This window comes from Thamnophis elegans, chromosome 1 (genome assembly GCF_009769535.1).
Source record: "Thamnophis elegans isolate rThaEle1 chromosome 1, rThaEle1.pri, whole genome shotgun sequence".
Classification (NCBI taxonomy): Eukaryota; Metazoa; Chordata; class Lepidosauria; order Squamata; family Colubridae; genus Thamnophis; species Thamnophis elegans.
Window position 1 is genome coordinate 46,462,836 of NC_045541.1, and position 22,434 is coordinate 46,485,269.

General features: G+C 35.1%; 1 protein-coding gene and 1 long non-coding RNA gene across 11 annotated transcripts in view; one reads left to right on the top strand and one right to left on the bottom strand.

Moving 5' to 3' along the window:
• R3HDM1 (R3H domain containing 1) overlaps positions 1–22,434 on the bottom strand; it is a 91,373-nt gene that overhangs the window by 33,662 nt on the left and 35,277 nt on the right. For 5 of the 10 annotated variants that reach the window (XM_032215346.1, XM_032215388.1, XM_032215379.1 and 2 more), the window contains exons 4-8: positions 14,021–14,110; positions 8,413–8,524; positions 7,394–7,472; positions 3,885–3,944; positions 3,663–3,803 (exon numbers count right to left, since the gene is read on the bottom strand). In XM_032215346.1, coding sequence (XP_032071237.1) covers positions 3,663–3,803; positions 3,885–3,944; positions 7,394–7,472; positions 8,413–8,524; positions 14,021–14,110 — 482 coding nt within the window. Of the gene's footprint in view, positions 1–2,671; positions 2,761–3,662; positions 3,804–3,884; positions 3,945–7,393; positions 7,473–8,412; positions 8,571–14,020; positions 14,111–14,594; positions 14,637–22,434 lie in introns of those variants that run through there. The other 5 variants (XM_032215397.1, XM_032215354.1, XM_032215414.1 and 2 more) reach the window with 4 other exon arrangements.
• LOC116507362 lies at positions 6–5,402 on the top strand. Its single transcript, XR_004255190.1, has 3 exons — positions 6–1,015; positions 2,690–2,816; positions 5,285–5,402. It is a non-coding gene; the product is annotated as an uncharacterized LOC116507362 (long non-coding RNA).

Sequence of the window (22,434 nt, forward strand, 5' to 3'; positions counted from 1 at the left end):
TTTTGGGGAAAAAGATTAAAATAAAATAAATAATTATAAATATGAAGGAAATTTTTTGTGGTCCTTAGTTTGAGGTAAGATACATGTGGACAACAGGTCATTTCGTGCTATAAAGGTTATCAGAATATCTTGTAGGTTTTAATTTTGTTTGTACATTGGAAATCTATGCGGAGAATCTGATGTAGAGCTGCTACATCCCTCATTCACACAGGTATAGTCCTCGATTTATGACCATAATTGAGCTTGGCAATTAAGATTATAAGTTGTGCTAGTCATAGAAAAGGTCATCACATGACCAACCCAATTTCATTTTTGCAATGTTCATTAAGTGAAACGCTGAGGTTGTTAAATGAACACTGTGGGTTGATAAGCAAATGTGGCAGTTGTTAAGCAAGCCAAATGTTTGCTATGGGCCAGTTTTTATTGTAAGTAAGCACCAGTTTCTGGCAAAATCATCACATAACTATGGGGTGCTTCAAACAGCTGTAAATGCAGACCAGGTACTGAGCGTCCAAAATGTGTTCATGTGGCGGAGGGATGGACCTTAGAAGTGGATCGTAAGTAGCTTTTGGATCAGTCATAACTTCAAATGGTTGCTAAGCAACTGATCATAAGACAAGGACTACTTATATGTATATTTGAACATTTTATTTAAGATTTGGGTTATGGTTATTGCAAGAGAGAGTGAGAGAAATCTTCATCTTGAGGATAATGACAGAATAAAACCTACCATAATAAAAATGGTACTGTGCATCCCATGCCACCTTCAGTGGCAAAATATAAAAGTAGGATATAAAAAATAGTCAAAAATATGGTTATAATAATCTAACTAGAATAAAACCAAAGCCCTATTCTGACCCTCAGAGTAGCTGGAATGCTTTGTAGCTATGTGCAATTCAAATGTTTGCCAAATGGATTTTTTCATTCTTTTTATTTTTACTATTATACTTTGGTAATTTTATAAGGGAGAAAAAAGCAAAAAAATGAAAAAAGAGTCATAAACTGAAGAGAGAAGGTATGTATAAGCATCATAAGCTTAAGTAAATCAGTTGCAAATTCTCAAAACATTAATTGAATTCTATATATGCAAATATCTTGTGTAATTTTATACAGATCAATATTAAAATCAAGTTAATGTAAATGTAAGTTACAGTTAAATATTGTCTATTTCCAATTAACAAATCACCTGAGTTAATGTTAAAGTGTTAAGCAAAATCAAAATTTGGACATGGTAAATGGCTGTGAGTTGAATTATAGTCCAAAAATTGTTTTTATATCAAATTAAATTTTGATCCAAATGTCTTTTTTAAATATAAATAGAAACTTGATTTGTCATTTTTCTGCCGAAGGAATTATATACGAATCCTGATGCAAAGCACAGAGTTAACCTATCAGCAGTTAGCATATATAAAGTTACTTCAAAATATTTTGAAGAAATATCAGGTTTAATTATATTTAATAAAAAGATGACAGAATGAAACGGAATTCAAATTTTAGAATTTTTCATTTTAAGTCAATTGCCAAATTTTATAATATCAGTAAACACAAAGAATAAGCCAACTTGATTGTTACATTTCCAACTATTTACAGAAAATTATTAATTAGTGACCTTGGAGGGATACCTCATTAGTAAAAACCTCTTATGCTAGTTTCTCTGAACATGGTATTCACTATAAATGTAGCATTTTTCTTCCACTAAATTTCCCCTTGCTATGTATCAGTTGTTCTTTTCATTTAACTTAACTCACTTAACAACAGTTAACTGGGACTGGCAACTTTGTTGCAAACCAAGCAGTCATAAAGCAGGACATCATGCTGACTTGCAATAGCAAATTATAGCTGCCATTTATCCATTTAATCATGCAATTTATAACTTGTCCAGTGTTTGTGTTGTACTTCACCAGCAAAGCCTAGAAGTACTCCAAGCGTTTTGTTGTAAACTTCCCAAATTTAGAGACAAATTTCTAAGACAAATTTCTAAATCTTGTTTCTGAGATTTCATTAGATCAATACTGCTTTTTTTGAAGATATTGGAATTGCTAAGGTGGATTTGATCTTTTGAGGAGCCTCTCAAAGGATGCGATTTTTGTCTTACTGATACTTGAATCTTGTGATCTAAACGATTTCTTTGTATTTTCATCTTCATGAAAACGAATGTTTCATAATGAAGCGAAAGGTGATAATCTGGGCTAATTCTGTTTTCAATGTCTTACTTTTATTATCACATTTAATTCCCCCTCCCCCCACCGTGGATTCTTTAATTTTAGGCTATAATTGAAAGACACGGAAGCTAAGAAATGAATATTTTATGGGAAAGAAAGGTTTCAGAACAAAGCCGTACATGTCTACAGTTGTAGATTCCTACTTTTAATGGGATCATGAGATACTTTTAGCTTTTAAACATCCAACTTCCCGGATACCAAGAAACTTTTGTAAACCCTTTTTTTAAGGTGTTAAAAATAATTATGATTGTGGTCCATAAAAACATACAAAATTATATGTCCTCAGACACTTCTTACTTGGGAGATTTGCAAAAAAGCAGGATCGAGTTTCTCTTTAATTCCCGAATTGCATTATAAAAGGATGAAATAATTCTCAAACGCTACCTAAGAATTATTGGATGACACAATGTAATTAGCAGGCACTTCGGAAAACCTTTAGACTGTCTTACCTCATTTTTTTCTTAAAGGTCCCTGAATTTACTGCCCTGCTATCACCACTCCACTCCACTGAGTCCTCCCAGTGTGCACTGGGTTGATGATGTCATTAACAGCACAGACCGGCACTGGAGCGGGGAATCTCCCTATGAGGAAAAGGTAAGTTGGGTTTTAGATTGCCAAGGTTTTCTAGCTAATTTCTTATTTTAAATCCCCTGAGATATAAAATAAGAACACTGAAAACCTTTAAATAATTTACATTGTCTATTGGTTCAAGGAAATGCCTGCTAATTATACTTGGGCCTTCCAGATTCCAGCTGAGATTGTCTTTGCCTTGAAAAGTATTCTAAATATAGCTTGCTCTCCAAAAACTTCATCAACAGCTGCCACAATGCTGTTTCCAAACCACCTCATGCAGAGGGTTATAACAAATAGATGCAGTTATCCGTTGCATCTTGTTACATTAAATTTTAAATAGAACTTTTGGTCTCCTAGTTCATTTCTCCAACTAAGCAGCGGGGGAAGGATGGGATGGATATTGAAATACAATACAATTAAAGGAGTACTGAAATGGAATCACTCCAACTAGTCAGTAATTACCAGATTCTGCTTTTCTGCAAAGTCCAATTTAACTAATTAAAAAAAGAGACAGAGGCAAAACTCATGACTTTACTGCGACATCCAGTTCATCTGCCGAAGTTTTTCCTCAAAGAAATATGTGTCATTTTCTAGAAGGAAATTACTGTAATTCAGAAACATATTTTTTTTACAGAATGAAAACAGGATATATTTTTAGAGACATAATGGATAGGCTTCCCCCCCCTTCTCCAAATCCAGAAGAAAACTCCGTAATCGTTGTGATGCTTACAGAATTAAGGATAAATTTTCACGCAGAGATATTGTAATTGTCCTGCTTTGATCATAAGCTCAAACTTCCATCGCTGATGAAATTCGATTCAACTCTTTAAATAATGAATAATTAAAAAAAAAAGAACAGCAACTTACATTCTGGTACTGCTAGTTTTATTCACGATCACTGATTTCCCACTCTGATCCACGTTGTGCTCCAGTCCAAAATAAGCAGCTACTCTGTGCAATAACATTCTATGGTACGAGGTCATTGGGGGAAATTTTTTTCGTGGGATTCTGAAAAGAAGCAAGTATGTTTTAGGCTGACATAAGCCTCAGCTCATCTCCTATAATTACCTGTCGTCCAATGACACTTACTCATTATTCCCAATGAAATCTAAGATTTCCTGTTCTAATTTCAGCAGCATCATTCTGTCCCTGGAAGGCAAAATATAACATTCGTTAGCAGGGAAAGTGTCAAGTTGGGCAGACTTTCAGAGTCTGTAAACATATTAAACAAGTATATTCTCCATAATAAAATAATTATGCCAAGTGTAACAATATAGTTAGGATGTTTTTAATGGTTGGACAGCACTTAGACATCCTTTGATTTCAGATAGTTTAGGTGGCTCGCAGGAATAATCTGTGTTGTTTTGTCTTGAGCGAGTTCAAATAAACTACCACATCCCCCACCCACCCACCAAGGACTTTAATGACTGCTCAGTTCTGAATATTTTTGCTACTTTGGGCCAGTCGTACAAATATTCTAAATTCACCAGAATATTGTGGGGATAAAAGAAGGCTCCAGTAATTAACTCAAATCTGTCAACTGTAATTCTAATCTTGTATAAAGGAACACTTATTAAACAAAATTTATACAGATAGATTTCACTGACTCTTCTAACAATGAGTACTGTTGCTATGTTACATGATTGCCATTTTATATTTAAATACTACATATTAGAGAGAGAGGGAAGGAGAGGGAGAGAGAGATATATATCCAAAGGAAAAATTAATATAACTCATTTTCTGTTTGGATTAATGAAAGGTTAATTAAACCCTGGCAGTAGAATAAGAAGTCTATGCAAAAGATCTGAAAAGGGTAAATTTTAACCACAAAAAAGTTCATCATTTTATAACACAAAGGAAATAGGCAAAAAGTATTTGGGGAGAAATGTGTTTTTTTCCCCTCTGTAAGTAATGAGCAAAGGTGTAAAATAGGAGGAGGAAGGTATATTGGATATGCTCCCCGTCTTGAGTTATTTGTAAAAATAATAAAAGTGGGATACAAATCAATCAATCAATCAATCAAATCAAATGGTAATTGCACTGATCGCAAAGCATGAAAATCTGAATGGGTAAGGATAGTTGTGTGTGAGAAACAGAAAATTTGCTATAAGCAGATGGAGTGCAACTTTGTAAAATAGAATAGAATAGGTTTCAATTGCTTATTATGCAATCCCAACTATCTGTTGAAGTCTGTATCTGTCCTGTTTGGTTGCTGTGCAATTATTTTACAGGGAAATAATTTTAATTAGCCATTATTAAATCATTTAATGTGTGTCTGTGTTTGTCTTGGCCCTAGACTTTTTGGCATATGGGTTCTGATGTGCATACTATACATGCATAAATAGATGCACCTGCATCACATGCACATATTTATTACATGGGGCAGATATGCTGGGATTGCTTTCAGCAACTCTAAGTTGATAAGATTGAGAAGCTGGGTATTCCATAGGGCTTTGTCTAAAACTTTTTTTTCATCTCTTCTCTTTCAGGAAGGTGGCCACTACTGAGTTAAATTCATAGTAGTCTTCCTCTAAGGTAGCAATAGCACTTAGGACTTATATACCACTTCATAGTGCTTTACAGCCCGATTTACAGAATCAGCTTAGTGCTCCCAACAATCTGGGTCCTCATTTTACTGACCACGGAAGGATCAGAAGGCTGGGTCAACCTTGAGCCGGTGAGAATTAAATTCCTGGCAGTAGAATGCAAAGTGAACATGTAATATTGCATTCTAATGCACCACCACGACTCATATACAATAGGTAGCTGTATCATATATTGTATTTTTCAGAGTATAAGTCGCACCTTTCTCCCTCAAAAAAGAGACTGAAAATCTGGCTGTGTCTTATACACTGAATACAGCATTTTTTGCCTCCCGAAACACCTCCCTCTTCACCAAAATGGACATGCAGAGCCCGTAGAAGGCTTTCAGAGAGCTCCTGGGGGCTGAGAAAGGCAGAAATGAGTGAAAAACGGGCCACTGCTCAATTTTGCCCCCACCCCCCAGCCCTCAGGAGTACTCTATAAGCCTCCTAAAGGCTATGCATGCAATTTTTTTGACAAAAACCAGGCCCATTTTTTGCTTGTTTGGTGGGGGCCCATCCCCCAGGAGCACTCAGCAAGCCCCCTAAAGGCTATTATGCCTTTAAAAAAAAAAACGGGCCCATTTTAGCGAAAAAAGGCCATTTTGGGAAGGTTTGCAGAGTGCAAAAACTTTTTTTAAAAAATTTGCCTCTTCAAAACCTTGGAGCGTCTTATACTCTGAAAAATACGGTAAACTCTTCAAAATGCCTAGAATCCCATTCTAAATTTCATGGCGACAAAAACATGGAAACAAATAACAGAAAAAAATAGAACTTTACTTGAAAAAAAAAAGGCAAAAAAAGGTTTTCTGAATATACCAAGGTTTTTTTTTTAAAGGTATAAAATCAGTCAAAACACCTCCAAAAGGAAAGCAAGGATTCTTGTGAATCTTACTAGCCAGGAACGAGGAATTTCATGCTATCTAGAAATACTAGAGAACAACTCCCACCATTGGTCTTCTTGGAGAAGATAAAGGACAGATTAGGAGTAAATCTTGGAAGTTGTGGGTAACGTCTTTTCCTGAACTCAAGTTTACTTATTGAGAAGAATTAAGCTGCTGTAATTTGAGACTTACTACCTGATAAATTGCATGCTCTTAAATGGATAGAATACCAGAGAATTGCTTAAGTTCAGTTGTGTATGGTGGTTTGTCCCCAGGTACTGTGGTTTATTTTGTGTGGTTGCTATCTAATCTGAATGCAACATAGTAGTTTCTGCCTAGACAAGCAAGAAACTGAATCTACAGCTGTAGTTTGTTCTGAATTCCACCTCTAGCTTCTTATTTTTGCAAGACATATACTGCTGTCTTTGGATGAGTCATCAACCTACCATGTTACCATATCAACAAACCACAGGCAGGCAATGATTTCTAGCTGCACTGCTTCAAAAGAAAAAAATAACATGCCTCCAGGCAAGTTTGCAGCCAACCACAATTGCTGCCTGAATGCAGTCATGGCAACTGATTTTACCTAAGAGGTTAGAAAAAAACAAACTAATATCATACACTTCTGTTTAAAGCTATTTACCACAATCGAGAACATAGTTTTGACCATAATTTCTGGTGCAAGCTGCAGTTAATGTAAAATTGAATCCCAGATTCTTTCCTCACAATCTCACAAGAAGCAAAGAATCACTATCTACTCTCGTGAGTTTGTTCTTGTTGTGCTAAACCATTTGGTGTGATTTCTAAATATGGCTACTGTAGCTCATGCTTGCATAAAGTTAGACCTAAATTTAAAAAAATTCTGAAAACGTTCCTGCATTTAACAGTGTTCCTATATAGGAACAGCCAAGAGAGCTTTGTGAATGCATCAAAAGATAGAATAAAAATAATATTAGGGGCTCCATTACAGTTTGAAAAAGAATGTGCAGAAAAATATGGCTTTAAATGTTTTTCAATAAAGTATCCAACAATAGAGCAAAATTTACAAATAGACCAAAGGAAAATGAATGAGAAATTCTGTAATATATACATCCATTTCAACATGAACATCATATCATGGCCACTTGTTTACCTGGGGTTGTTTTTCAATGTATTAACTAAAAACTCGTGTAGATCTATACCAGTTGAATCTGTATATTCTTGACTAGAATCTAAAATAAAAATAAATCCACAGTTAAGAGAACGCATTAATTCTTTCAATAAAACCAAGCCATTAATATTTTAAGACTGCTGTTTACAGAATAGCAGCTAGGATGACAAAGTCTGAAAGTTTAATGGCACACTGGCATGGATAGTCGATTGCTTCTCTATTAACAGAAAATGTGAGGGGAGAGAGAAAATCTCCCTTACTTTGTTTCCCTAACCCACAGATCTCTCAATAACCCTTCAGATGGTGAAGGACTGTAAACAAATGGAAAGGCAAGGAGAATGGGTCTATTTTTTTCCATTATGCCAGGCCCATTGTAAGGTTTATTCTGCAATATTCATGTGTTTTGCATTTCATTGTAGTGGAAAAGAGGTCTCTTGGTTTTCAACAATATTCCCAAGGTTGCAAAGATCGAGTATGAGCTGTACGTTGCCCTGAGTCGCAGGCTACTCACTCCACCTTGGAAGGAAGTTTGAAGGGAAACATATGAACGCTAATCTACTTACTGAAAGAAAAGAATCACTTAAGCCAATGTGTGAAATTCATTAATGTTGACATTTCTATCTCCCAAAAGATCACATTTCAAAAATAGCTCATGTCTCACATTAGAAATCTCATATACATGATATGCCAATGTTCGGAATTCATATGTCTTCCTTTTTAAATTGTAGCACACTCCAATTACTTCTGAGCATGCAATTCCCAGAGAAAACTGCGTCTAAGATAGCCTAACTGCTCAGCTAAACCAACTCTTTATTTGCCAGGAGGATAAGGGGATTATTATATACTTTCAGCACTAATTAGGCATCTCTGGGAGATTCTTCAGAGAATAAACTTACCAATATAGAAAGAAGAGGCATTATGGTAAATACTAGCAACCTGCAGGTTTTTTAAACCTACAGCCCAAATCATGTAATTTAAGAAGAGAATAATGTATAGCAAACCTCTTGATAACATTTTCCTGGGTAATTTATCAGACTTCTCCTTTTCAGCTTCATCTTTCGAGGGTTTCTCTTCCTTTTCAAATAACTGTGTTAGCTGGATCTGATTTTTTTCCTGTTGAAAAGGAAAATTAACAATTTTTTCCCCTAAGAAAGGTATCCTGTAAAAAAAACAGTGTCTGTTTAAATAAGTCTACAGACGTAACAACAACGAAAATGCTAACATTTGGCTGTAAACCAAAAGGCCAATCTGAAATAACTGATTTTGAGCCTCTTAAAATGCAACTCCCTTAAGTTCATATGCCTGGGAAAGGACAAATGATTCAAGAAACAATATTGCTTCTATTTCCTATAAAGCTAAATTTTCAAAGAAAGCCAGCTTCCATGCAATATTAAACAACGGCTTAATGGGAGGCAGGTAAACCTTAAGAACCACAATTGATGTTTTGAATGTACAGGCTCCCACACATCTTTGCATTTAGCTGGAAGGAAATTTAGGTAAGATTAATTTTGTTTTATTTGATTTGATTTAAATGATAGTTATCATGTGTGAATAAGAAGTAAACCATGATTATAAGCCAACTGAGAGCCAGTTTGGTATAGTGGTTAAGACATCAGGCTAGAAACCAGGAGCCACAAAGTCAGCTGTGTGACCTTGGGCCAGTCACTCTCTTTCTGCCCTTGGAAGGAGTTAATGGCAAATTATTTCTGAGAAACATTGCCAAGAAAACTGCAGGGACTAAACCAGGTATTGACCATCAAAACTGACTCAAAAGCGCATGCACACAAACATAAAAGGGCCAGTTAATTTGATCTAGCCATACCTAATAACCAGACCTTGTTTTTAATCTTTATTCATAAACAATAAACCAGCTTTCATGAAAAGTAAATCTAAATTTCACAGAAGCCTTTATCTCTGGCAAAGAAGATGTCTAGAAACCAGATGGTTTCCTTGGGTTTGGTCCAACTCCAGAGAATATTCCAATTCCAACACTAAACAAGGCTTAGTAGTAATATGCAAATCACTTTGAAATATCTATGCTATGTTGTTTAGGTTGCAGTATCTCACAAAACAAAATCAATTTAAATAATTTAATTCTAACACAAGTACAGTTTCGTTGAGTTAGATTTGTAGGCTCTGAATAGATACCCTATTTTGTGTTCAAAACTTATAAAATCTAACTCAATGGGAATATGCGTCTTATATGACTGAAATCCTCACATGTAAGAAAAGTAATTTAAGTTTCCAAGGCAGTGATTTTTTTTTCTTCAGTAACAATCATTTATATATATAAATGCTACTTAACCTCTTCCAATTATCTGAGGTTTTGATATTGTTAGCAACCTTGTACAAGATAGAATCAATCTCTTTTAAGGGAAACATGCATAACATTTCAGTTAAGTTAAAGAAGTGGAGGAGTTGCCTGAATGGCAAAGATCCACACTTTCTCGAATTGAAAATGATTCTGCCATTGAGAAAATAAATACAATAGTAAGATAACATCCAATTTTATGACCCTGTAATCTCTTAATTTGGAGTAGAGTCAGTACATGCTATAAAAGCAAGGACTCACTTGCAGTTCTGTTCTTTAGCTTCTTTGTTTTTACGTAAAAATGAAATAGAAGTAGTTTAAGCAAAATGCTATATCAGATTGAAAATGTATTTCATTGTATGATTAACATATTTTTTCTTGCAATAATTGGTTATACCCTTATAATATTTTAATGCTTTTATTTATCCCAGAGCTTTTCCAGGTAGATCTTTGGCACCAAAGAGCCAACTTTTATTTTTGTTCCAGTTGATATCAGATTTAAGAAAACGTGATTACAACCTCAATTGTAACAAATGAAACCTGTTGATGTATATGTTAACAGAATAATAAAATATCTTCAGTTTCCAGCGTCATTCGATTAAGATTCAGTGCTACCACCAGAGATAATACATTCAAGTTGAAAACCCATCAGATAAAGTTTTTTGAATCTTACATACAAACATGAAATTTAATTATACCAAAACCAACAGTGAAGAGCATTTTAAGACTGATCATAACAAAATTACAAATGTTATGATGCATAAGCTAGCCATGTAACATTTGGGAAAGCCATAATTAGTACGTTATAGAAATTATTTAGTTCCCAGTCAGGTTTATGGAAGTAATTCAGTCCATAAGCCGGGAATTCTCTATGCAAGGATCACACATTTATTGTGGAACTATCTCTACAAAATATTAATATCTAAAAATATCTACAAAAATATTAATCAGAATAAAGAATGGGGTACAATCACTCATTATTTATTAACTTATTGCTTCGATACCTAGTAAAGACAGGTAAACCTTAAGAACCATAGTTGATGTTTTGAATATACAGGCCCACACATTTTGCCTTCCTCCTTACATTTAGATAGGATGAGATTTAGGTAAGGTTTGTTTTGCTTTATTTAAATGATGGTTATCACGTGTGAACAAGAAATAACAAGAGATAAATCATGATTATAAACCAACTAAGTCAGTTGAGTGTCTGAAGACAATACTATGCTTATAGATTACAGGGTGAACAGTTTTACTTTCTCACAACTTTCTACTTAGTAATCATTTTTGTTCCTTTAAATTTACAGAGTCAAATACACAGCAAGTTGGAAGACTTTATATATTAGTCTCTTCAACTATTATACTTCCTGAAATTTAGCAAACTATTAAGAAACTGCTATTAAGTCCATCACACTAAGTGATTTTCCAAAATTTTGTAAAAAGATAATGGATGAATGCCTCAAATTTGACAACACCCCCCCCCCTAAATTTCTTCCATGTGATGTCAAAACATTTCATTTTGTCCACATTTCCATTTCCAAATTGCCTTAGTTGCCTTTTTAATGATGTACTTCCTAAGATTTTGTACTGTAGTATATCACCTTAAAATTTAGAAACTAAAATCCAGAAATCACACAGCCAATGCAATTCTTGTTTAAAAAAACTACAGAATAATGCAAAACTGATGAAAAATGGATTGAGACTGATACATGTAGCTTTGTTTTCCACTCAAATTCTGGCCGGTCCAATATAAATACAAGAGAAAAGATTTATCAGAGAACTATTTTCAATATATTACTTTCTAATATTTTTTAAAAATACTTAAAATTACACAAAAATTAAGATTCGTTGGAATTTCATGATCTAAAATTTCTAGTCTATTAGTAACTAGTAACACAGTTGTAAAAATATTTTACAAGAATGCATCATAGCTGCATACAAACAGCAAAAGATTCCCTGTACTTGGTTTTTCTAGAAGAGCAGAAACGGGAACGTAAAATGATCATCCAAATTTTTCATAGTCTGGATTGCTCTAGTAAAAGTAAATACTAAATTTTACAGAACAGAACATGATTTTTACAAATATTTTAAGGTAGAATATCTCATTTGTAAGGAAATAGATGAAAGCATATCCTCGCTATCAAATAAGTGATTTTAGGACTTCTAATTGGCAAAAGGATAAGACACCAGAATGACATCAAGAGTCTAAAGAGGAAGCTTATCTCATTTAACATGTGGTCAATCATAGTTATGCTAAAAAGATGAATGTCCACAGAGCAAATCTATATACTGTTTATCAGTCCAAAGTGGAGAGAACTATATTGCAGGAGCCACCCTGGTTACTAATCTGCTTCCAGATACAATTTAAGATGCTGGTTATCACCTTTAAATACCTACATGGCTTGGGATCAGGCTATTTCAAAGACAGCCTCTTCCCTATTACATCTACCTGGCCCAGCAGGACAGGAAGGCAGAATATATTATAGGTGCCATCAATTAGGGATGTACATTTGGAGGGACCACATCATTTTAAAGAGGAAATATAGTAAGATCTTTGCCACTAGAAGGAACTAGATAAATCTGCCTATTTGACCCTGGGAACTTCTAATAGCTAAAATGATCCAATAAAAAAAGTTAAAAAACAATATAGAAACATATGAAAACATGAAAAATGTTTAGAAATCAAATCATTCTATACGACTGATTATCAGTTGCAACAAACATGGAAACTTCCCATGAAGAAGACTAACTTCCAGAATTCTGGGCCAGGATGGCCACTGCTGGCAATTCTGGAACTTGAAATCCACCTCAGTTGCAGGAGACCTGGTTGCGGAAGGCTGATATAAATGAATAGCATAAGAAAAGGTAGTTCTATATAAGTAGTATTGCTTTACTGAAGTAAAAATAAAACCTTGACATTCAAAAAATATATGAGTATACATTTTCTGCATAAGTACTGTGAAGCATGCTGATTAAAATAAATAAAGCACAACTGCATTCCAATATAGCTATATTTCATTTTATTGATAAGGAAAATAAAAGCCCTATCTGTTGATCATTCAGTGCACTGAACTGGATGATATATCACTCAGAATTTAGTCTTAAAATTATTTCTAGTAGGAATATGAAAAATTAATCCTGGAAACCAAAATTATTATTCTGCCAAATAAAATGTGGTTTCAAAAGTCCTATTATTCAGATGGATTCTGAGAACATCTTACTCTGTCAAAATTAATCTCTCTTAAATAATCAGACGAATCTCAACAAGTTTAACAAAGTTGACTCTAATCTTTTCTATTATACTTCATTTAAAATAATTTTCTAACATCTGTAATTATTTATCTGACCCAGCACTTAAAATACTAAAACTACTGTTCTTTTAAATAAATCCTATATATTATTCATAAACATGGTGTTAAAATAAACAAATAAACATTGTAAAAGCATACATCCAGTTTTCTATATTACTCTGCCAACTATCAGCATTCTAATTTCATACTGAATAGAAAAAATAAATTAATTCTGATAGTGAAGCTATCAGAATAAAAAGAATATACACAAGACTTAACACTTTCAAGTTTTGGAAGCCTGTTAAAATAATCAGTTTATACCCAGTGGCTTAATACAACTTGGTACAAGAAAAAGATGCAAATTTGCATTTAATAAAACTAAAACTAAGATCTCTGATACCATCGTATTTCCTCAGATAACAGCCACAATCTGAACAGATTTATATGTGGGACTCTTCTTTAGATATCATGCAAACGATAGTTTGATTTTTGTGAAATATTGTATAGGTTCACAATGTTATGCCGTAGATATTAGTGCCAAGGGAATGTTCACTACAACAAAGAGGAAATTCAATCTGATTGATACCATTGCTTCAATTCTAAAGCTGCTGAACTGTACCGTATAAGACAATTGCTTTTTTTTAAGTTGTAGTGTTACATTTTGATACCAATCCCAGATTTAAATATTCCAAAGTATATTATCTTTTAAACCACACAACTGAATGTAAAAGACAATCAGGAAGCCAAATGAGAAGACTTCTTTTTTTCATTATCTTCGGGTAGTCACATGGGATAGCACATGAATGCAGATGTGTACTCAACTACATATTTTACAGTTGTTAAGTCAAATATTTAAAGTTTAATCATCAGTTTGTTGACACTCATACAGATTCATTAGCATGCTCCAAATAATACTTCTTGCATTCCCCACCTCCTCCTTTCAAATCATTCCCAAACATTTTTACATCACAAAAATGAAAGTAAGAAATCTCAGAACTATTTTATTTTTACCTGGATGTCCTGCGAAATTTCACCTGTGGGAGGTGGAGGAGATTCTTCACACACAGCCAGGCTCCGAACTAGCTTTAATTTTGTACTTGACTAAAGAAAAGTATTTATAATTAAAAACTACAGTTCACAGTTATTTTCTTTAGTTATCTTGCGGTCAGCTACAAAACAAAACTGCTTACTTAAGGATGTCAATGACTTTCAACACACAGTAATTTATTATTTGGGGGCAAAAGCATCCCCACCAAAAAGCAAAAAAATAAAAATAAAACTCTGATGCCCATTTAAGCTTTGAAGTCACCACAATATCAGCAAAAAGCAAACTACAGTTAATGAAAAAAAGAGGGTTGAAGCAAAAAGCAGTACTATTTTCTCTGTCTAGCAACATCAAGCCACCAAAAATATAAAGGCCAAGCAAAAGCAAACAGTTAGGCAAATCATAAATCCAAAAAACAGAAAAATACACTTTGGTTGTCAACAAAAGAAAGAACAAAACTAATTTTCAATAAACAGCCAGGCTTCCATCAAGCATGAAGACTACCTTAGCATGCCAGCACAGCACACATTTCTACTGTACCTTTGACCTTTTTCCTGTCTGTCCAAAAGATTGCGCTGGCCGCTGAATGGTGAGCACAACAGAAGAGAATTTGCATTAAACGTCATATACTGGCTGTGTAAGGGATTTGTTGTGCACAGTAGAACGAAAGCAATTTCAGGGTGGCCGTTAGTTACAGGATGATCAATCCCATGAGGAAATGCAAGAACATCCAAGACCTAACTACTGGGATTGGACTTGTGGTGTGTGTGTGTGTGTGTGTGTGTGTGTGTGTCCATCCCACGTTGTCAAATCCTTGGCAACAGTTTTGCCTGGACACTGAAAAATTAGCAGACTTCAGAAACCCTTATGGTTTGTGAGACTGAACATGCACCAGGCACAGAGAAAAGGCTCCTGCTTCTTTACTTGTTCAGTTTTGACAGGTAAGGAGGCTGATAAAATAATATGAAATTGAAATTTTAAAATATTTGCTCATCTATAACAACCACCATTGGTAATGTCGAGTTTCTAAATGACAAGGCTGTTCCTTGTCTTTTTTACCTTTTACAACTTTGTGGAAAATAGACACTATTCTTATCTCTTTTCAATATATTATTCAATGATAACCTTCATCTTTAGGGAGTGCTGTTATGCTTATAAGTGTTGAACTAATACATCTTTGGATAGATTAAATTAACTGCTAAGGCTACACCATGAGGAAAAATTAGAGATTTAGAACTGTTCTACCACAGTGTGAAAAATGTCCTGAAGTGTCACATCAAAACTATCATTTTGTGAACTATAAAATTCCTGTCTTCCAATTATAACTTTTCCTGCTCCTAGGGGAAGAGACTGAAGCATTGACTGTAATATTTATAAGCACTTTATAATTGTTGCCCTTCTTACTCAAGAGTGCTTGCAAGGAAAATCATATGGGATCTTTATATATATGCTCTTGAATTCCACAGAAACAATGTGAAATAACACTGTTCCTAGCAGATGCTTAATAAAAATGTGGAAACCCACTCACTTATTCAAGAAAGTGTTAGATCTAGAATGAGAAATTGCTTCAGCCACATTTCCATAGTAGAAAAATTAGGCATGAGTTTCTCCATCTATGTATTCTGATGGATAATCTATAAATATCTGTTAATTCTCCTTCCATGCTTATTGATCCGTTCGCACATAAGAGTTAGTATAACACTAAAGCAGGCTGATTAATAAGAAATGCTAACCAAAACTCCAAGTAGCCAGCAAGCTTGCCGAGTAATCCTGGGTATTAACCTCTATTTTAGTTCACACAAAGATCACTGAAATAAGAACTAAGAAGTACAGAACATTTTTTCCTGAGTGGGCATGCAATTTTACAGTATACAATAAAGAGAAAAAAAATACCAAATGCTTACCTAAGCATAGCATACGTGGTTATAGCTTTTAAAAAACCTTCTCACACACAAGCATGTAGGCAATGAGATCAAAGATATCTGAAGACATTAGAATAATTAAAACCACTACAAAATTGTTTATGATTCTTATTATGCTAGATAAAAAGAACAGCTTCATACTTGGGTGGACTATACTTATATTGTGCCATATCATTCACATCTGCTTTATATAGGATGAACACTGATGGTTTAATACTGGAGTCAGCAACAAATACCCATAAATATTGGATATGCTTCTTGGCATCTCCCAAAGATCCTTTCTCTAATAATTAAATTTTATTCTGTTTTAAAAATTGAACTGAAAACAGATGCATGGCTTTTAGTTGCTCTATCATCCTTCTCTTCCTCTCATTTCAGATGGATCTATTCTCCAAAAAAACTAAGGAAGTAGAAGCATGGTAACAGAAAGCCTGTTTTAATCCAATCACACCAGTTATGGAAACAAGCAAGCAAGCAGTTGCTTGAGAGAAGTACAACAGGCTTTCAGGTGCTTCAAATGGATAACACACAAGGACTCAGCGGAGTTCTAAATATTCCTTCACCATACTCATATCTGGAGAATTTCTTTGTACTACAGGTAGTCCTCAATTTATGACCACAATTAAGCCCAAAATGTATGTTGCTAAGTGAGAAATTTGTAGTTTTGCTCCATTTTATGACTTTTCTCGTCACATTTGTTAAGTGGATCACTACAGTTCTTAAATTAGTAATACGGTTGTTAAATGAATCTGGTTTTCCCACTGACTATGCTTGTCAGAAGTTCGCAAAAGGGGAATCACATAATCCAGGGATATTGCAACCATCATAAATGTTAGATAGTTATCAAACATCCTAAAGTAAATCCTGTGACCATGGGAGATGCTGCAATAGTCATAAGTGTGAAAAATGGTCATAAGTCACTTTTTCCCAATGCTGTTGTAACTTTGAACGGTCATTAAATGAACTGTTGTCAGTCAAGGACTACCTCTACTGTGCTGTACTTAAGCCTGTCAGTCACTGTTTTACTTCAATTTACTCCAATACATTTTGCTTTTTGCTATAGGGCAAATAAAAGGATGAGATAAGTTACAAAATAGTGACATTTCTCACAACGATCCTTCTTCTGATTTTATGTTCTTTCTCCTATTTAATTTTTTCATGTTAATCTCTTGCAACTATAGAAGAAAACAAAAAGCAACCCCCTCTCTATTTCTCACACTTTTAACAGTTGACTTGATCTAATGCATTGTTAGTAGGCTCAGTCTGAAAACAGAAGCTGACTTTTTCAGTATGCTTATGATAGAAAACACCTATGCCAAAAAACTTAGCTGAAAACAAAACTTTTTTTTTTTACAGAAGACATGAAAATTATTACAGGAAATCAAGCCAAATACGTTCTCGATCTATGATTATTGGAGCAAACAAAAGCCCCAGTCTCTCTCTCTCTCTCTAGGCAGGAGAAGGTGAATGATTGAATTCAGACTGCACTAACCATGTTTCGCACGTCTGGTTTCCTAGCCTGGTCTCCGTATTTCACAATTGCTTTAATGGGCAGCTTTCCTCTGCATTGTTTTTTTTTTTAATGTGGCTTATTGAATAAACCACAAATCCCTGGGTCACCACAGTTTACAGAGCATAAACATAGTTTACAAACAACTATTTTAAATCATAGTCATAGTGTGGCTTAAGTTGAATGTATAAATCAGGCCAGTGATCTGCTACAATGGTCATGTTCCTACTGACTAAATCTCTCCCATTACAAGCAGATGAATTTAGCAGTCTCATCATACTGGTTCCATTTTCAATATTCTTTTGAGCATTCAAACGAGCAAAGTAGCCTGGAGAGACTACAAAAAATCATTTACTCCCTGGGGCAGATCATATCAATTAGATATTAGATAAAAAGCTGAAAATACAAAAATGGTTATTTGATATCCTTCGCGTTAGAGAGGGACTGCAGAATGCAATACAATGCTACTTCCAAATCAATGCGAGTTTTTAAAAAAAACATGTAAAAGCACCAGTATCAATCTAGCAAATTCTGAAAAAAAAAAGAAAGATTCATTAGCTCAGGGAACCAAACTCCCTTCAGGAATTCATGCAGGCATCGATATCACACAAAAACATCAACTTGGATACAAAAGGAAAAATTCTGCTCCAACACCAGACATCATTGATGAGGATAAGAAATTTTTTAAAAAACATTAACACTTAGACATTTAGAAAGAAGATATGTGCCCAGAAGTGGCAGACAGTGTTATGAGTTCAGTAGACTTTTAGGGTTATTTATAATTTATTATTTTTTGAATGAAAGAAAAGTTAAGACTGCAGGCTGAATCACTTCTTCTGGAGCCCATTCGACTCACAGAAATGAGGTTTCCATAGTTTTCTAGAACTAATCTCACAGCTTCTTAATAAGACAAAGCCAATTTCAGGTTTCACCCTTGCTTTTATAAGGCAGTGTTTTTCCATCTTAGCTGCTTTCAGATATGCATATTCAGCACCCAGAGTTCTCAGAAGTGTCCATTTGGATTTCAGAAGTCCTCATCGGGAATGGATCTCATCAAGATACCATCAAAATAGCCATTTAAGTCATAGGGTTGCCTCATCGGAATGATATAGTCAATCACTTGAACACAACACTGTATATCTAGTTCACAATTACTGCAGGAATCAGAATCAAGGTTTCAAAATCAATCCTAAAACTTGCTTTTACTCTGTGTACTTGTTTCCTGGGGAAAGACAGTTTTTACTCATCAAGACAGCAAATAATGCAGCTCCGAAGATAATGGCTCAAAGCAATAACCACTGTCAAAAAATAAATGGAATCAATGAAAATGCATCTTGCCTGACACCGTAGCGCCCATCAGTTATCACAAACTTAAGTGGTCCCTTTTGCCTATAGTTCTGTTAAAAAAACATTCAGTGTTGACATCATTAAGGAGAAAAATAACTCTATTCCTAAGAATCTTACACATAATGTACCTGCCTCTATGCCCAAAGCAACAAAGGGAACACATTACAGTAACTGTATAAATTATATAAGGAATAGATAGCCTTTTGAAGGAGGAATTAAATTTTTCACTTTGCAAATGATTTTCCCTATCAAATAGGGAATTTTCTATCAACAGAAAACTGAAAAGCAAGAACAATAGCTTCTTTCAGAGCACTTCATATCTCAAGTGAAAGTTACCTCTGAAATAGAGTTTTCCCTAACAAGAATGCTCTATTGTCACATTAGTTAAAAATAGGATTGGGCAAAATAAATATCCAAGTGCCACAGCAATAGAGGTGAAAGGACCAAATAAGATAATCACTTTTCACATTGCTTGCCCTGTACTCGTGTCAGAGGCACTGAGGTATTTTCGGATTGAAAGGATTAGCCGGTGACATCACTGTTGCACAGGGGAGACCCAGTTGTGGGGCTTCTTTCATGTCCCCAGCAGGAGCTGGAACGAAGGGACGGGAGTTTAACCCTGCCCCACAGCAGAACTCAGGTCTCGAACATGGGCTTGCTAACTCCATCTCAAAATCCTAACCACGCAAGCCACCCTTGCTCCCACCTTTCACATTAGAAATACCCCGGGCAAGGCATATTTGTTTCTTTATGGCAGTGGTTTCAACATAATCGTTACAAGGCGAATTTATAACTTAATGGTATTTATTAATAACAGATGCTCCACAGTGCCACAAGGCCTTTCTGATTCCAACACTGAAGCTTCTCAAATATAGGCAGTCTTCTCTGAACATTTATTGTTTGTTTGTTTATTTAGGAATGCTTGGGGAAATTGTGTTATAGTCCACCCTAAATAATTTATAAATAATTAAGCTATATTCAACTGTCTTATATGCCAAGTTATACAGTACAATATAGGTACCGCTATTATTATCTCAAGTTAAAAAAATATTGAAATATTTAAAATCATGAAATAATGTAGAATTCAAACTCATAACTTCTAAAGAATCATATCAAGAGGGATCAAAGAAGACTGCCAATGTTGACTTTATATCATTTAATAATAAGATAGCAGGTGTACATTCTTAGTATTTCCTAGTGTATCTAATGTCAGATAGAAATACAGCATAATTCTATTTATTCAGAAGTCATCTCATAGCTTTAGACGGGATTTTCTTTTTAATAACTATCTCAGGCATGGCACGCATAGTAAGAAACTTTTAAAAAAATGACCTGATTATGTACCAATGTGAATCTAAAGCACCAGTAAAACAGTTTAAGCTAATAAATTTAACTTCTGGAAAAAAACAGCTGAATTGATTTATGAAAGATATTATGGACTATTGATAGATGAAGGCATCAAAAATGATGTTGCCTTGGTGACCAACATCTCTATTTTGTTCTCATGCTGAGCTGCAGAGATAATCAAAATCTCTGAAGCAGAAGCTTTGAACTTTTATTAAATTTTATAGGGAGAGAATGGGACAAAATATGAATATAACTGCACTAAAGAAACACTGGAAGCAATTTTAAACTCAGCAATAAATCAGAAACAAGACTATACCACAGCGGTCCCCAACCTTTGAGGCTTGGCAGCCCAGTTGGGGAGGGGGAAGGGGGAACTGGACTGTAGGAGCAACGGGTCAAAGTGCATGCACAGCTCGACTTGCACAAGTAGCAGACTGGCATGCATGCACATGCATACATAGCTCAACTGCAAGTTGAACTGTGCATGCACATTGGCCCACTGCTTATGGGAGTCAAGCTGTGCGGTGCATATGTGCAAGCCTGCTGCTTGAGTTGAGCTGCAGCCTGTTGCTCATGTGGCCTGGTTGTGAATAGGCCACGGTCTAGTAGTGGGTGGCAGCCTGGGGGTTGGGACTCCTGCTATACCAAATACGTGAGTCTTGCTTTGCACCAGTTAATATCAAGGAAAGTTGACACCGTTATAGCTGATCCCTAAGATCAGTAGTCCAGAGATGGGTTGCTCCTGGTTCAGCCCGGATTGGGCGAACCAGTAGTAGTGGTGGCAGGGGTTCCATCCATCTGCCCAGATGTTTCAGCACATGAGCATCGCATGCTCAGGGGAGCGCGCCCGAACTGGTAGTAGAAAAATTGGCAACCCACCACTGCAGTAGTCCATTATAGCCAAATACCTGGACTCTAACACAATATAATATTGTACTTTGAAAAACTTTGACTACAATTAGCATTGTCCAAACATTTAGACAAATAGGGTGACCTAGTAAATACTTTGTATTATATTTTTACTGCATAAATTACCCATGGCTCTTGTAACTAAGATGTATTTGCAAAGATATATTTTAAAATATTTCAAGCGAACAACTTAGAAAGACACAGACAACTATGCTATATATATTTACCTAAGAGAAAGCCCTATTGAACAAAGTGGGGACTATGTCTTAACAGATATCCTTGCTTATCAATGGTAATTGGGACAAGAATTTCCATTGCTAAACAATGCAGTCTATAAAGTGGGTGGGTGCTGTGGCATGAATGCAGGTATGTGCAGGGCGGGGGGACGACGACATGCTACAGTATGTGTGAGGATGGGTGCTGCAAGATAGTGAGCTGATGCCCACCTGGAGCTGAACTTGTCCTGTTGTCTGAGGGATCCTTGGGGGAAAAAGCAGTGAGAATGAGAGCAATTTATCAGGGCAATTTGTGACTTCCTGCCAGCTTCCCCATTGACTTTGCTTGTGGGTAGCTGGCAGGGAAGATTGCAAATGGTGATCATGAAATAGAGGGAAACCATAACTATTTTAACTGCTGGGCTGTTGTTCCAATTGCAATTGTGTGACCTAAAGTCCATTTGTAAATTTGCCTTATTCAGCACCCTTATCACTTTGAATTGTCGTTCAATGAGTCATCAAAACCCAAGAACTACCTGTATTTTGTCTTGCTCTGTTTCTATCTACATCGATACTATACTTTCAGAAATAAGCAATTTGCTCTGCTTCTTGCATTTCTAATTCACTATCATGACTAGAAATGATTTCTTATAAACAGAGGATAGTTTGTAGTTTAACTGCTATTGAGCAATAGAACAGCAGAACTTGAGTTTTGCCATTTACATTCTGAGAATCTCATTCTTCAGAAAAAGGTAGGTGGCAATTCGTCAACATAAAATAAAAAGTTATTTTCCAAAGATAAATATTATGCTTACTGAAATGGCATGTAACAAAAGGCTCTTCAGGAATTAAATAAAAGAAAAATAGGGAAGAGGGAAGAGTAGTATTCACTGACTTTCTTGTTTACAAAGGACAGTTGGAAAGAAGGTGAAGTCTCTTCTTAATTGTACCGGAATATGGAAAAGATCAAAAATTAGAGGAGATTCTCCTAATCAACTTTATCTTCTAGTTGATTTACCACAGGAGTTTCCAAACTTGGCAACTTTAAGACTTGTGGACTTTAACTCTCAGAATTCCTCAGATAAGCATGGTGGCTGGGGATTTCTTGGAGTTGGAGTCCACAAGTCTTA